The 17,719-nt window shown below is 25.3% G+C and overlaps 2 protein-coding genes across 5 annotated transcripts; both read left to right on the top strand.

The window, feature by feature from the left end:
- The first annotated feature begins 1,639 nt into the window (after positions 1-1,639).
- LOC112684317 (transforming acidic coiled-coil-containing protein 3-like) lies at positions 1,640-9,292 on the top strand. The gene is made up of 11 exons (XM_025555772.1): positions 1,640-1,759; positions 2,531-2,597; positions 2,663-3,219; positions 4,834-4,894; positions 5,368-5,530; positions 6,088-6,175; positions 6,287-6,376; positions 8,139-8,263; positions 8,359-8,520; positions 8,826-8,975; positions 9,035-9,292. The coding sequence occupies exons 1-11, from the start codon at positions 1,739-1,741 to the stop codon at positions 9,219-9,221; spliced, it is 1,671 nt and encodes a 556-aa protein (XP_025411557.1). The 5' UTR covers positions 1,640-1,738; the 3' UTR covers positions 9,222-9,292.
- Positions 9,293-11,297: 2,005 nt separating this feature from the next.
- LOC112684325 (glycerate kinase) lies at positions 11,298-16,950 on the top strand. Of its 4 annotated transcripts, none has more exons than XM_025555798.1 (6): positions 11,317-11,396; positions 14,511-14,749; positions 14,830-14,875; positions 15,206-15,287; positions 15,351-15,575; positions 16,679-16,950. In XM_025555798.1, exons 1-6 carry the CDS (start codon positions 11,377-11,379, stop codon positions 16,871-16,873), a joined length of 807 nt encoding a protein of 268 aa, XP_025411583.1. In that variant the 5' UTR covers positions 11,317-11,376; the 3' UTR covers positions 16,874-16,950. The 4 variants fall into 4 exon arrangements, with proteins under 4 accessions (XP_025411576.1, XP_025411583.1, XP_025411569.1 ...); XM_025555806.1 differs by lacking the exon at positions 11,317-11,396 and adding an exon at positions 14,419-14,441; XM_025555791.1 differs by lacking the exons at positions 14,511-14,749; positions 14,830-14,875; positions 15,206-15,287; positions 15,351-15,575; positions 16,679-16,950 and adding exons at positions 11,750-11,801; positions 11,879-13,429 and having other exon boundaries at positions 11,298-11,396.
- Positions 16,951-17,719: the final 769 nt, after the last annotated feature.

The raw sequence follows: 17,719 nt of genomic DNA, 5'->3' as shown, positions 1-17,719 counted from the left end.
ATAATTTTTCAAATTTATATTAAATAAATATTAACATTAAATCGTTATCAAGTAATTAAGGTGGTTGGTATAAAATCAAATCAATTGGTAAATTGGTATAAATCAATATATAAAAATATATACAACTATGTATAGCAGAAGTGGGAAACTCAAAGTAACTAGAGGGTCAATTTTTAGAACTTTAAAATCTGATGGATCATAGTAAAGAAAACAAAAATAAAAATGATTCATTAAAATTGACAATTGGAATTTATTTTCATTAATTTAGTTTTACGACTTAACCAATATAATAAAATAAGTGCCTAATACCTACAGAAAAGTTAGCTATGCCGATATGGATATAAATTAGGTATATTTAGAAGTTTGATGATTTAGCTGGAATTTAATGTTAGAGAAAAATATATTTTCATTTTACGACCAGTGTGAAAAGTTCGATACTAATAACCGTTAAAATGTAATAGTGATTTGAAAATGTATGCCAAATAAAAAAAATTAGGGAGCCGAATGTGCCCTGATATTTGCCCATCCCTGATGTATAGTAAAGTATCTATTTCTAGCTACTTATTTTTCTAATTTAATCAATATAATAACAACCAATATTTTGTTTAGTGAGTATGGTTGTGCGAATAAATAAATAATTGATAACGAAGAATATTCAATAATTTTAATTTTAATATTTATCAAGTTTTAATTTACTATGTATTCAGGAGCCTCGCAATACCTCGGGATGGCACTGTCTATGATATATAATAATACGTTTTGTTTTATATTGTTATTTACGTATAGCAGTAAAACGTGTGTTGAGTGTATAAAATGTTATACTCATCATTATGTTTACATATGGTATGTTTGAATGAACTATCCAAAATTATCCGGAATTATAAGTGTGAATCGATCAATTTTGTGATGGGTCTAGCAAATATTTGCAAACAATTTGCCAAAATTAGAGATTCAACTCGTAAATCGTAAAAATCTATTTGCAATTAAGTGCAATTAATTTAGAAAATATTGGCATAAGTTTCGAGTATATCGCTCAATTTGATGGCGTCGACTTCATGAACGTGTTGTTACTACAATAATAATAATTATTATTAAATTACCGGTGTCAATATTGTCTATTCGAGTTCAAAGTTCGATTTAACATCGTAGAACAACGATATGATTACTTGGGAATATATCGTGACGACGGTATTACCGAATTCTAAAATGAAATCATTGTCTACGTTACCTGCTAGCATTAATTCGTAATTAATTAAGTACCATTTCCCAAAATTGTAGACTGTGGCAATATGTTGTTTGTTTCGGTACGAGATACGATTGCTGTCAACTCGTGCCATAATTGGTTGCGGAATAACTTATTATGTTGTACAATAATAAAAACAAATCATAGGTATATTTTGTGACAAACATTGCGTGTTCGATAACGACCATTTTAACATTGACTTTAACCCAGCCTCACTCCCCCCATCGGTACGATATGCCCACGCACGAACGGCGATCACGGAACAATTAGTAGTGGTACAACCTCGGTAACCAGAGTGTGCGTTTCGTCTGAACCGCGGTGTTACCTAACGGTTCTGCTGATACGTAGATAACGTTTTTGTTAACTTACTTTGTACTCAGCTCCAGTTAGCACCTTGTATTATCACGGTTGTACGATATTACACTTTACTGCGTTGACACTCATATTGTGATCATCTAGGTTTTCAAAACGATTTCGACGACGAGGAATGACATTATGCTTGACCAGGAAAATCAGGTAAACCGTGTTGCTTATTTCGCTTACACAATGTTTGTTGCTATTATATGTTGTTTTTGTTAAATGCTGCGATGCCAAATAGGCCTAGGATTATGTCAAGCCCACTGTTGTAAGGTAAGGTAAAGGAGAAATTATGTTACGGCTGTAATATTGCAAAGCTTGTAAAAAGAAATATTTATGTATACACATAGCACAATAATAATAATAATAATAGTTATAATGTTATATTCGGAATGGTGTTGGGTTAAACTTGATGGTTTGTTGTTACGTCTCATCTATACTACAAGTGTTCATTTTTTGTTGACCCTATTGTACACAAGATTTTCAAACTTCTGTATTATGTTAACACAATGTTCACTTCGAGTGGGCATGCAGTAATGATGTGGCATAGGTGTAGTTACTGTACCTACTTGTTTATGTAGGTTGATACACTTTTACTTCTGATCACCCATGGGGAACATTATGAGTTATAGTTCTTATTAAAAATTCATTTTTTTTTTTGTGTTTAATGTTAGTTGCCAGTTAAAATTTATGTTAATTGAGTTTAAATTTATTTTCTAATTAAAATAATTGTTACTTAAATTGTATAGTGTATTATTATTTTATATCATGGTATGATTATAGCTGTATTATTTTACAATGATGGAACAGTATTTCATTTATCATAATTTCAATAATATTATATGTTATAAATATATTATATTTTGTGATTTTGCTTTATTAATTTAAAAAAATGTAAGACTTAATATTTGTTTTATTTATTTATTGTAGCCTAATATCTCAAATGGGACAGAATCATCAAACAGTTCATTTCAAGATAAGACAGTTGTAAAAAATGGTTATAATTATAATTTGCAGTTTATTTAATTAATTATTATTTATATTAACTTTTATTTATTTTAGATATTTCACACAATATTTACAATAATCAAGAGGGATATTTAAATGAAGTGTCCTTAAATAATTTTGATGTTTCTCAACTCGCTCATAAGTTAGAAAGTTTAGCTTTAGCTACTCCACAAACTACAAGAATTAGACCGGATAGTGCTCTTATTGAAGACGAATTTGATTTTAAAGAACGTCCAGATTCAGCTGATTCAGATAGCGGTAGACCTGTAACTTCAAATGACAGTTCCATTTACAGGTCATTTATTGGAGATTCTGTCGAAAATCAACAGTTGGACAGTTTAGACTTTTCTTCGACTTTATGTAATGACGACATAAATGAGTCTGGTGGTAACATTGAATCTATGCATGAAAGTTTAGCTTCAGTGAATTTGGATTTGGTTAGTTTTGATTTTGAGGATTCTTCACATAATATAACTGTACAATCTGTCTCAAATAAATCTTCAGAAGATATCCAAAATATATCAAATAATTCTAATTTAAATTCAAACAATTCAACACCTAAACAAATAAATTCACTGATGGATGGTATAGAATCAGAAACAAAATGTCAGGTAAAATATATGTTTTTACATTTTAATAAAATAATAAATAATAAGTACTAGAGTATTGGCTGACGTCCATCTATATTTTCTTTTCTTTAGTCCTGGTATGGCACAATGTTTATTCGTAGTTACTACTTAATATTATGGTTAAGCTTTGTCCAGCATCTTTAATTCAGGAAATTAATGTACACTCAGAATATAAGCAAAAAAAATAATGTTTATAATTAACTAATCATAAATGCTTATACCTAAAATAAAATTCTTATTTAATTTGAAATTAATAATTACTAGGGAACAGATTTATATGCACAAAAGATATTCAAAATATGCTTCCAAAAATGCTATAATATGCTACAAAATATGCACTTATAATAATTATAATATTATAATTATTATTATATTATTATTTAATTATTAAATCGAAAATATATACTTTTTTTAAATTATGTAAAAATTTCACAAATATTATAATATAAAATTGAACTATTGGTTTTAAAAATATCTTTATTTTTATTTACGTATATTTGTAAACGAATAATTAGTATTTTTACTTGAGGCATTTTTAACTTACGAACAAATAATAAAAAAAAACCCTAGACATTAAAACTGCAACAGTTTTATAAGTAAATACATACGCACAAATGCATGCATTAACTGATTGGTTTCTGTAATTCTGTCAAGTTCAAGTGTTCAACTCAATCATATGAATTTATCTATATTAATATAATTTGTGTATATATTTACGTTGCATACGAGTATGTTATTTTATTTTTAGCTATAACGACCGGTCTTCATTTTATCTATAATTTGTGGCTGTAAATGTGTAAATATAAGGTAAAACAAATATATGTGTTATTAATAAAAATGTAGACTAAAAAACTACAAATATGTATGAAATATGCAAAACAGAGTGAAAATGTTGGAATATGCAAAATATGCAAAGTAAAATTAATGTTAATAAGAATGATCTAAATCAGGGACAATTTTCATTAGATTTCAAAAAAATTAACCCATTACATGTATGCATTTGCATATAAATATATTCCCTAATAATAACTTACATAATATATACTGTGTTTATTTATACATATATTTATTTTTATTTAATTAATAGTTGTAATGTTCAAATTAATTTAAATTTTTGCACAATATTATATTTTATTTAAACAAAATTTATTTTTGTATATATTTATATTCTTTGTTTTTTTTATTTATATAAACTATTCTCTAATTAATAATAATATAACTCACATATATAACATTAAATCTAAAAATTAAACAAATTGTTGGTAGTATTTGGTAGAACATATTTTGATTTTAAAAAAAAAAAAAAAAAACCAAACATTCAATTATACTGTTATACAATAATCTCAACTATATTTTTTAGAATCAATACATATATCAGATGATTAATTATATTTATAACTTATTTTTTTTAAAAACTGTCATAACTAGATAGTTATTATTTATTTTATTTATATAAATATAAATTTATATTAATTATAATTTATGTTGTTAGTTTCACTGAATAAAATATTATAAATAATTTAAATTTATATTACCTATGACTATTATATTAATTAAATAGTTTTATTTTAAATTATTGTTTATTTTAATTTTCAGTCAAATATTTATGAAAGTGAAAGTAAGAACTCAAGTGAAGCAGGACCAGTGATAGCTGAAGGTAAATATGTTTGTTAATTATTTAGATGATATAATTTAATGTAGGTTTATTTATTATTGAATAATATATTAATAATCCATACATTCAGAAATGACAAAAACATTTTAATTCAAAGATTATATTTTAATTTTATTCCACAGAATTTGTGATATTTTATCCATTCTGTATTTTTACTAAGCTAATAATTTTTAATGTTATTATTTGTGCATATGTATTGTTATTCAAATATAAATTGTTTGATAATACTACATTTTTCTTTTATAATTAATATAATAAAAATATTGTTGGACTAATTTTACTAAGTTTACTTATGAAAGTATTTTATTATTTATATTAAATAACATGCAAGCTTATTCGAAATAATATGTTTATATGTATATATATATATATATATATATATATATATATATTGTGCAATATCTAATTTATCAATAATGTATTTAATATAAATATTGCATGTTTCACTTTTACAGGTTTCACTTCATCTGCTGGATTTAATTTTGATAATCTAGAGGCCCTTGAATCTGTAAGATCAATGAACGATGAAGAATTTAGAAGGTTAACAATTGCCAGAAAATCTTTATATGTGGCATTCGATCCAATTGTAAATAAAGCTAATCAGGAATCAAATTCTCGGTGAGTATTATGTTATTTGAAATATGTACAAAAACCTAATATTCAGTTTTGATCTAATTAACAATTTAATAAATGTTAAATTTAAATCACTATTTCTTTTTTTGTAAAGTAGATTACATGAATTAATTCATGAGTTAATGATTTATTTTGGTTTAGGAATTTGTTAATAAATTATCCTTAGTATAATTTTTTATATTTTCCACTGTTAGATTTACATGGAATTTTTAAAATATTTTCCTTAAAAATTGTTTAAAAGTACCTATTTATTAATTTAATAAGATGGTCTTGAAAATTGGGATCATACTTAATATAAAATATTACATGTATATTATGTTGGTAAATAGTTCATTTTAAATTATCAAGTAGAGTTTTAGAAAATTTTTAATTAAAAATATATTTATATTTAACAATTATAATTTTTTTAGTATTCTAATAAAAAATAATTATATTTGAGATTTCAATTTCATCTTATTGAATATTTTAATATTATTTATATCAGTATATTTATAAATTTAATTAATAATAATTATTTGTTATATGACTTATATTTGTCACAGAAAAGAAGCTCTTGAAAACACAAAAATTATGGACAAAACATTATCAGCTAATTCTTCGCAATCCGGCGGATCTAACAAATCTATGAATGTACGTAATATATTTCAAAAATGTATTGATTTAATCTCAAATTATTAAGAATATTTAGTATTCAATAATGTGTTTTTTATCATTACTCTAATACAGATTTAATATGATTAGATTTCAGATTCTAAAATTAATCAATCCATTACCAAAGATGAAAAACTTGATAACAGTCCTAAGACTAATGACATAGAAAAATTTTATCAGGTATGTAGTTATTTATCTTTTTATGAAAAATGGACCGTTAAGTATTTAGATATCTTTTAAGGCCCCTGCAAACCCTATTAATTTTTCATCAAAACGACCTTAGTGACTGACAAAAATTAAAGTACTTCTAGTGGTTCGATTTAAAAAATGTAAAGATGTTTGAATTGGTCAATAAGTCTACTTTGCATCGGTCGGAGCATATTTTTTATATTTTAGATATTTTTTAATATATTCAATATTAAAAATGTACAAATTTTTTAAAATGTAAAATATTTATTCTCGTCAAGCATTTGTTAAAATTGAAAAAGTGCTCCGACCGATGCAAAGTAAACTTGTTTACCAACTCAAACATCTTTACATTTTTTAAATCGAACCAATAGAAGTACCTTAATTTTTGTCAGTGCGACAGCTATTTTACGTTCATAAATTGGTTTTGAATATTTTAATTTAATAGCTTAAAGTGACATGTGCATGTGCGTGCGTGCGGCGTGCCGCGTGCGTAATATATTTAGCCGACCGGTGGGCGGCGACCACTACACTTATCGTTTTCGTTATCAGTATTTCTACGAATGACGATAAATTATTGACAAAAATACTAAATATGTTGGTAGATTACGGATTATACGATGAGCATAAACATTATTTTGTTTTATTTTATGATCGTTGCCCTGAGTATACGGAAATGTTGTAATTTTCAGTTGCTTTTAGGAATAGCATATACTTCATCTTAATTTTTAATACTGTATTTCAAATTAAAAATGAATAAAAAAAAATTATCTTGGTAAAAAGTTCAGGCCATATTTAAGTAAAAGAAAAAAAAATAAAGGCAATATATTAGCGTTGAGAAAAGAAAATGTACCTAAAAAGGGTAAGTTGATTTAAATTATTAGTGATTTTTAATTTTGTATTTTGGTGACTATGATATTTTTCATAGGATAATAATATAACTAACTTAGATACTTCTCCGCGCAAAATGTTGCCTACAACTAGTTGTACTGACGCTGCAGTTGGTCGTGATAACATGTAAATGAATATATTTAGTACCTATAGTTATATATATATATGAAATACTTTTTTATTTGAAAGATTTATTTTATGTAATTTCTATGCCATTAATTCATCATTACAAATGTAATAAGCCAAAAGAAAAAAAGTGAAATTAAATATGGAAAAAATAATAATAGAGATTGGATTGAATAACTATTACTCTTGATTACCATCCTTGTTTAAGAGAGAACATTCAGTATTTCAAAAATTTGAGCAATGATCTGTGTATTTCAGTCATAGAAGTTAAATGAAATACTACTTAGTTCATCGCCAATCTTTGAGTGTCGATGAGCCAGACACTTATTATTGCAGCAAGAATAGTATGGAATTGAAATTAAGTAAATCAGATACAGAATTGAATTAGCTGATGCTGGATACATTTTTATTCTTATTCAGAAAACGCAAATTGTAAAAGTGAGATGAAATATTTGCTGATGACTTGTAACCGAGAGTGAGAATAAAAGGCTTATGTTGAATAAGGATGTTTAGAAGGATGGTCCTTGAATTAGTCTTTTAAGGGTTGACCTACTTGGGATGTATTCAATAGTGTATCACTGGTTTAGGCCTTTATTTTTTAAATTATGTTATTTATGCGCATGTCGAAAGAATCGTTATTTATTGATTTATAACTTAGTTGTTGTTAAGATGTTTGTCACATGGTTGAAGAATGCACATCATTATACAGATCTAATTTAATTGTAATTTTTATAAATAGGAAAAAATAGAAAAGCTAGAATGTGAGAATAAGAACCTAAGAAATGATGCAATGGCAGAAAAAGAAAAAAATAAAAATTTGACAAATTCATTGATATCAGTAACAAAAAGCAAAGATCAGTTAAGGTATATATAATTTTATTATACAATTGTTTTATGTATTAAAAATGTATTAATCATAATAATAATAGAACCTAATGTTATTCATTTTTTAAATCCAGTACTGTTATTGGTGAGTATGAAAAAACTATTTCTGATATGGTTGCAAAAAAAGAAGATGTACACAAAGAATATGAAGCACGAATTGAATACATTGAAGATGAAAGAGCAAAAATGGAACGTCACCTACAAAATTCAGAAATGGCATTCAATGATGTTCATGAGTAAGATAAATTTGTATTGATTTTGATACTTACATCTTGAAACATATTTTATGTTGTTTTCTAATACTAACCTTGAACTAATGATTATTTGTAAAAAATATAAATTTGAATATTTATTTTTATCAACCTGGAAAATGTGGAATTGTAATTAAGATTGGTTGAAATACTCAAATGAATAAAAAAAATTTTCTTCAAACTATAATAAAAATTTAATACAAATTTTAAATACAAAATGTTCTTAATTAGACAGTTAAAGTTATATGGAAATTATGTACTTAATTATTATTATTATTATTATTTAATAGAAAATATAACTCATCAAAGCAAGTTATAGAGGCAATGAAAGAAAATGAAATCAAGTATAAAAATTGTATTAGGGAATTTGAAGAATCTCTTAAAAAATATGAAGACAAATATATGAGATTGAAATTACATGCTACTGAACAAATGAATAAGTAATTTATTTTATTTTGAAGTTATTAAAATAATAATTGTTATTATTGTACTATTTTAGAGCTACCGAGGAAATAAATGACAAAGAAAAGTCTTTTGAAGCAGAAACTTCAAAAATGAGGATAATGATTAAGCGGCTGGAGGTTAAAGTAAGATCATTACAAGAATCTTTGGAGAGGAAAGATGTTGAAAATGCAGAGTTAACTAATCTTTGTGATGAGCTTATAGGAAAACTGGATAGAAAATGAAACATAATGTAGCATACTTAATTTATTTTTAGGCCTATGAATCTTATATAGTACTTTATGATTATATTAATTGAATTATTAATTATCTCTTATAATTTGCTAATAAAAATAAATATATTTATACTAAAAATAATAAATATATTTAAACAGATATAAGCAAAATGTAAATCAGATGTTAATGAATTATGATTAATTATAAATTTACATTTTATGTACCTGTTAAATCTAATTTTCAAATTTATTATTTGTACTATTACTATGTCTTCTTTTGGAATTATTTTTATGTTTTAAATGTAGGAGGATTTCAATGAAATTAAATTATTAGACAAAATGTCTTTTGTTTTAAATGTGTATACAGAATTATTTAAGTAGTAGATATAAGTTTTGATAGAATTTTTATCTATGCTGTGTTTTCTATATATATATATATTTTTTTTTTCTAATAAATCCTCCTATAATTTATAATTTATGAATTAGTAATCAATTAAGCATTAAATTGAAATAAAACAGGAATAATTTGATGTCATGATCCTAAATTCTTGTATTTGTTTTTAAAATAATTATAATTCTTAAATATTTTAAAAATGATCTATTTTTATAGATATTAATACATTTTTTTTTTTAATTACATAAATTTTTTACTTTAGCATGATTATCAAAAATGCTAAAAATCCCAAAATATTTTTATTGTTTTCATTCAATTTTTTTAACATTAATTAATATGCTTATTAATTTTATTTTCTATTTATTTACTTTTATTAATAGTGCATAAAGTATTATAATATTTTAATTTTACTTTAAAATTATACATTGTTTTAACTTTATTTTATAAAATATTATATTTTTAACCATTATTTAATCCCATCCTAATATGTTTTAAAATGTAAACTACCTAATGGGTTGTATTTTTCTAAAAGTTAATACATTATCAACGCACATAAATGTTATTATTTTATTTTTTTAATCTAGTATTATGTTTTTGTATTATGTAGCAAAATAAATTTGAATAATACTAACAAAATCAAAATTTGATTATAAATTGAATGTTTATTACCAACCATATTTTTATGTGTTATATAAAAATAAAAAAAATAACAATTTAATTTTAAACTATTGAGTCTTACACTATAATGAATGATGTAAACGCATAGTGAACAGTAAAATCTATTATGTGAAATAGTGTTGTCAATTTCATTTTAACTTCGGTACAATAAGAAATTCAAACATACTTGTTACAGAACTAGTTAACCTAACAAATTCATCATACACTATGCAGTAATATAGCTCCTTATCACTCTTGAGTTTACTGCTGGAAATTAAATGTGCACTAAATAAAGAATCAATATGTATTGTAATCGCAAATTTGGGTCAAAGTTAAAACTGACATGTCTGATGACCTACATAATTATCACTAACGTCAAATAAAATTATACCTAATGATGGTCATACAATAATCCTTGTACACAAATGTATTGGAAAACTTGAGATGATTAACTGTATTCTATTTTATTTTATTAAAAACAAATCATTAAGCATTTCATTTTTGATAGTGCACCAGAACTTTTGAAGTTCTTTAGATATACTGTTTAGAATTATTTAATTTTAGTATAGAATTAACTAATATTTTAATGATATTGTTGGAAAAAATGTCTAACCTTCGAGGGCCATAATATTATTACATTAAATTAAGAGGGTCCATTACAAAAATATTTTAAGTAATTTTTACTAGGTGGCACTTCAATAAAATTGTCAACCATTGTAACCATCATGGATAATCTATGATTATCTATTCGTAACATAGTTTATAGACGTGGTGTTTTTCCGCAAAGAAACATACAGGGAAAATCAACTCCTGTCACTACGGTCGTTATGTGAATTTGTTGGTTAGTGCACGATCGGGGGTGACCCCAGTGGGGGGTCATTGGGTAGCATTCAATTATCGATGGGGGGCACTTAGCACTTTTTAGTGTTACGTACTTAGTATGTTAAAATATGCTCTGATTCCTACCTAACAGTTTTGGAATAACTTGTTACTTCAGTATTGTGTGTTGTTACCGTTGATGCCTGTTATCAGTTAAAATTTTTTTGATATATTTTCAAAAACTGTTAATCGAGGCACTGAGAATTAAGACATTGAAAACAATCGGTTTGACAAATGTCTGTATATAAAATAAGGTCTGTACCGTGATATAATAAATTTATGGTCTATACTGACATTCTTAAGTCCAAAGGACTTCAGAATTTACAATGATATTTTGCTATTGTTCCCAATGTGAAATTCGTTTTTTTGATTCGTCGCAATAGAATCGAAAACTTATCTGTTTTAAATTGTTAATTGAATAATGATATAAATAGTAATACTTGCTATTTGGTATAGTTATTATAGTTGATAAGAACAATCGGTAAGTTGGATATTATGATGTCAATATGTTTGGTGTATACTGTGCTACAAGATTATTAAATTAAGATTAACTATTAAAACAATAATCTGTACCTAACATATGATATACATACTATGTTCTTTTCAGTCAATTGTAATCTAGTCATACGCACTCCTCGTTCTTTGTCTTTGGGAATATTGTAAGTTAACAACAAACTTTTACTTCAAAAATAAACCAATGTACATATTATGTAAATCTTATTATGTTTTTAATTAGGTACCATGGTTTTCATTGGTGAATTTATTGTGTCGACCGAGCGTTCTGACAAAAGGCTTATTGGCATGAAGAAATATGTGATAAATATTTTCAGAGAGTGTGTAAAGTCAGTGTTGCCTAGAAATATTATTAAAAATACATTAAAATTTGATTCAAAAACATTGTATGTAAAGGACACTAAGTTTTTTGTACCAAAAAACATTTATGTTGTTGGTTTTGGAAAAGCGGTTTTGGAAATGGCATTAGAAGTCGAAAAAGTATTGAATGGCACCCTGAAGAAGGCTGTAGTAAGTGTTCCGTTTGGTACCCGACGACATATAAACCATTCGCAAGTATGTATTATGGAAGCTGCTCATAATAACATACCCGATCAACATTCAGTGGAAAACACAAATTGCATTATAAATACAATAAAGAGTATGGAGGATGATGATATATTGATTGTATTAATATCTGGAGGAGGTTCAGCTTTGCTGTGTTCGCCAACTGTCCCTCTTTCTGACAAAATTATAACGACCAAATTGTTGTCATCGCATAGTGCTACTATTGAACAGTTGAACACTGTGAGAAAAGCACTATCTCATGTAAAAGGAGGGAAATTAATCAATTTGGTTAAAAAATCAACTGTAATTTCTCTAATTCTATCGGATATTGTTGGTGACCCTTTAAGTGCAATCGCCAGTGGACCTACAATACCTAACAACGACTCACATGATCTACCAATTGAGATCATCAAGCATTTTAATTTATTGGATAAAATACCATCGACTGTATTAAATGCTCTTGAACAAAATAAACCTTTTAACTGTCTTAATGTTGAAAGAGTCCATAACTATGTCATAGGCAACAATTCAGTTGCTTTACAAACAGGCATAGAGTATACCCAAAAAGACTATACATCTGTATTATTAACAAAATCTCTTCAAGGAAAAGTAGCTCTGGTATCAAAGTTTTATTCTAATCTTATAATATTTGTCTGTCATGTGTATTTGGATCCTAAAAATATTAACGAGGCATTAAAAAATGAATTGATATTAAATATCAGCAAAGTGGATAAAGAAATAGATATTGATATGTTGACTCGTAAAGTTATCGAAGCATCATCAAATAAAAGTGGCCTATGTATATTAAGTGGTGGTGAGCCTACGGTCAAGGTTCAAGGTATTGGTTTGGGAGGAAGAAATCAAGAATTAGCATTGAGAATATCTGTAAATATAGAACGACATAGTGCCTTTTTGAAACAATTTGATATTTTATTCTTCAGTGGTGGTACAGATGGCATTGATGGACCAACAGATGCTTGTGGTGCATTTGCTTATCCAGGACTTGTGGATACTGCTCGGTTCCAAGGCTTGAACCCTTCACAGTTTATTGAGAATAATGACAGTTATGGATTTTATTCATTATACAATGAGGGTGAAGATCTATTTAAAATTGGACATACTGGTACAAACGTTATGGATTTACATGTCTTAATAATCAAGCCAAATTGAAAATTCTGTAAAAATAATTTGCCTTAAATTATAAAAATGTAAAGTTTATTTATACTTATGCACAGTTCCATCTTTATCATATGGACACATGCCCAGGGCTCCCATCTGGCTGGAGGTTCCGAATAACAGAAATTACGACTTTGAATTTTAATCTATAACATATTTATACTACTGCTTATAAAAAAAATAATTCTTAATTGTAGAAAAAAAATTATAGATAAATAGCATAGTTAAAATGTTAATGTAAAAAAAATAATGAATGCACAATTGTGTGTAATTGTATTAGGTATATATTATTTTTCATCCCATTATTTAAAAAGATTATTCTATAAAATTAATAACATATCTTCCAGCTACACAAAAGTATTCATTCAAAATAAGCTTTTGATGTTTTTACTCACGTTTTTTTGGTTTTCTTAAAGACCCCTATGCTTCAGGTGTCCAGGGGCGGCTCCAGGGGAACCCTAGGGTCCGTGCCCCCAAGCCCGTACCGTTTTTATAAAAAAATGTATATTGTTAATAAAAATACATATTATAATATGGACTATTATATGACACTTACAACTATGTAGATAAAGCCATAGAGGTATGACAGTGTATACGATGTACTTGCTGTCTACCTATATTATGAACAACCAATAAGGCTATAAATAAACTATATTAATATAAAATTTACTATGGTATGATACTATGATATTATTTTATAATATTCACAACATGAATTGCGTAGCATACATTTTTGTACGGACTAAATTGTCATTTTCTTTTTGTTTTAAGATTTGGTAAAATTATAACTTAGCCCCCCCTAACCAAGGCTCTGTAGCCACCCCTGCAAAGCCTAAGACGGCCTTGCTTATGCATTCTGTTATTGAAGAATACAGTCGGTAAAATGATAAAAAAATATTAAAACTCCTTTTTCTTATCAGATATTATTTTTACAACGATAAGAATATTATCAATTCTCATGTGTTTTGTGAAATTAAAATTAATTTTCAATATTATATTCATTTTGTCAAATTTTTTAATTATTGTTTTAATATAGATTCTTTGTGTATTTTATTTTATCTATAGTAAGTTTGTTGCACAAATTAAATGTTTTATGAGCTGTGAGTAATATGTTCTTTTCATTTTTTTTAAAGCATATATTTTATTTGGGGAAAAAACGTTTACTTAATGGCTGATGAAAATATAGAAAATCAAAATTCTGGCGAAACACCATCAAAGTCTGATGACTATGATGGATGGGGATTTGATTTATTTCCTGAGAGAAGAGGTACATTTAAACCAACTATAAAAAACATTTTATTTCAAGGACGAGGAAATGAAAATGTGGAAAGAATGAAATGTGAAAATAAAGTAGCATACTGTTTAAATAAAAGTATAACTTATATATAATATATTATTTTTATTAAATCGAATTATAAATTGTATTCTTTATTTATGATTTATATTTAATAGGTCCTTTAGTTAAAATCATGTTGGGTGCTTTAAAAAGAAATGGTTGGTAAGTTTTAATTTTTATTAATATAAATTAACATTGACTTATAGTGACAAACATTCTATGGGTTCTTAAATCTTCAACATTAATTTTCTATATAATACAACTTTAGTAAATTTATTTATAGTATGACATTTTATCATTTGTCATTTTTTAACAAAAAATTATTTTATTGATTAATATTGCAAAGTATCCAAAATTAATGTGGGTACTTAAATTCATTGATTTTTATATTTTTTAAAATTTTAATATTGTAATATAATTATTATAAATTATTTGTTACATGATGAATAAAATAATCGTAATTTGCATCAAACCTTTTTGATATTTTTTTAGTGAAGTCAACCCATTCCGTCATATTGCATGTGAATTTTGTGATACCAGCGTCCATGGTGGTTATGATCCTATTATGAATCAAGTAATGTTTTTTTAGTGTTAAAATCTTAAATGGGATTTTTATTTTTGTTTTTGGTATAATTAGGTTGTAATATGTCAAAATACAGCTGTATCAAAAGGTACTATACAAGGAGTGCTTACACATGAACTTATACATATGTTTGACAATTGTACTCGTAAATTGGACTTCAGGAACATTGAGCATTTAGCTTGTACTGAAATTCGAGCTGCAAACTTAACTCATTGTGGACTTGTCTCTTCTATGCTTGAAGGACATTCATCACTGTTTAATTTTAAAAAAAAACATCAAGTAAGACTTTTTGATCACCACTAATTTATAATTAATTAAAACTGATAAAAAAATTCAGTTTTTATAGGATATTATATGATACCCATTCATAAATTAATATGTAAATTTAATGGCCTTAAAAAAATTGAAATCATTCAAAAAGTAATTTTAAAACGATACTAATTATTAATAAATTTTAAAAAAATATTTTTAATTTTTTCTTATGTATAACTTATTGTAATTTACTTTACTAATGTAATTTATTTTATAAATCTAATGTTTCATAAAGTTTTTCATATTTAAATAGGTTTTTTACCTATACCTATAATATGTTGTATGATTTTTTGGCATTTAAATCTTATCATAAAGGTTAGGTTAATTAAAATATTTTTATGCATTTAATTTTTTTTTTAATTTTTAAGATTTTTTGTACATAACATTATTAGATAAATTTGAAAAAAAAATTAATGAAAGTCAATGTTATCTAATTATATTAATTTTTTAATTTCATTAAAATATTAGTTATGTTAGTAAAACACAATTTCCATGCTTTAATCAAATTTTAATAGTATATTAATAATGTTGTTAGACGTTGGCTTGATTATCACATTTCAAGATGATAGTTGGTTATGGGAAATCTTGTACTTTAGCCACCTAGGTCCCCTAACTCCAAAACAACTCTTCGTTCCAATCAAGATTTGTGCAATTCTTTAAACTTACTAAATATAATAATATCTGTAGGACATTAAAGAATATCTGTTAAATGCTTAAAAATCATAAAAATCATAACATTTAAAGTAAAAGTTTGGTTTTTTAACTATTTTTAATTAAAATAAATTATGAAAGTTTTAAAATAAAATATGTTAATATGGTAAAATAATATGTTTTATACTCAAAAGGTATGTCTTAACATTCAAAACCTGTATAAATGTTTAATTTTTTTTAAATCTACATTTTACGAAAAACTAATGTAATTTTATGGTCTATTATAAATTAATAATAATTCATATTTGTGCATTAATATTATAATAATCCAAATCCAAAAAAGTTGATTTATTTTGGTTGTACATTAAAATGTTAAACTATTTATTTTATGTAATGAGTATATTATTATTTTTGTTCAGGACTGTGTAAAACATAAAGCCACTGTCTCTGTGTTGGCTGTTAGAGATGTTACTTTCGAACAAGCAAAAGAAGCCGTTGAAAATGTATTTGATCGATGTTATGCAGATTTAGAACCCATTGGGAGAAGGATCAAAGGAAGAAGAGTTGATTTTGATCTAGCATATGCGGAAGCTTTTTTGATGGGTTATGATTAGTTGTTATCTGTTTATTTTATAATATAGATAAAGAACAATTTGTAGGCGTATAAAAATATATTTGAAATATTATAATATTTGTCGCTAATTGTTTACCTATACAAATTTTCCTATATCCAGTTTTTTTTTTGAGTATAAGACTTCATTTTCTAAGTTTTAAAATAGTGTTATGTTTAATAAGAATCAATTAGACAATATTTATAAAGGCTTAAAATATAAGTAATTTAAAGTGTTTTCTAGCACTGTTATACTCACAGGTTAGAGATGTTTTAATAATATATATGATGCTAAATATTTTATAAAAGTTGTAGTTCAAGTGATAAAATAAATTAATAGTTAAGTGAAACATGAGAAATGAAAAAGCAAAAAGTTTCAAATTGAAAACACACAATATACATAGGTATAATACATTTTAACTTAAAAATATATCTTAAAGTTAATCTTAAAGTAACAAGATATAATTAAAAAAATGCCTGACGACATTATGAGACAATTTTTTCATTTTTATTAAATACACACAAAAAAAAAAAAAATAGGTAGAAAAAAATAATTATAAAAAAATAGATATAAAAATACAATTAATGGAATAGTATTTGTTATTGTATGGATTGTAGTACACACTGTGTATATATAATACGAAAGCACAATATTCTGTAAGAAAAACTTTAAAAAAGAAAGTACATAAAAATTATTAGCATTGATATTTCAGTTGGATTGAGTTATTAAGTTATAGTTGTCAATATATTATTATTATAATTAACTGTTTTAAAATGTTAGTAGAGTAGTTATCTATAATTATGTAAATATATTTATACATATTAATATGACCAAAAATTATATAAACGA

This window comes from Sipha flava, unplaced genomic scaffold, assembly GCF_003268045.1.
Source record: "Sipha flava isolate LNK unplaced genomic scaffold, YSA_version1 104_pilon_pilon, whole genome shotgun sequence".
NCBI classification, from domain to species: domain Eukaryota; kingdom Metazoa; phylum Arthropoda; class Insecta; order Hemiptera; family Aphididae; genus Sipha; species Sipha flava.
This window is presented reverse-complemented; position numbering and strand designations above follow the sequence as displayed.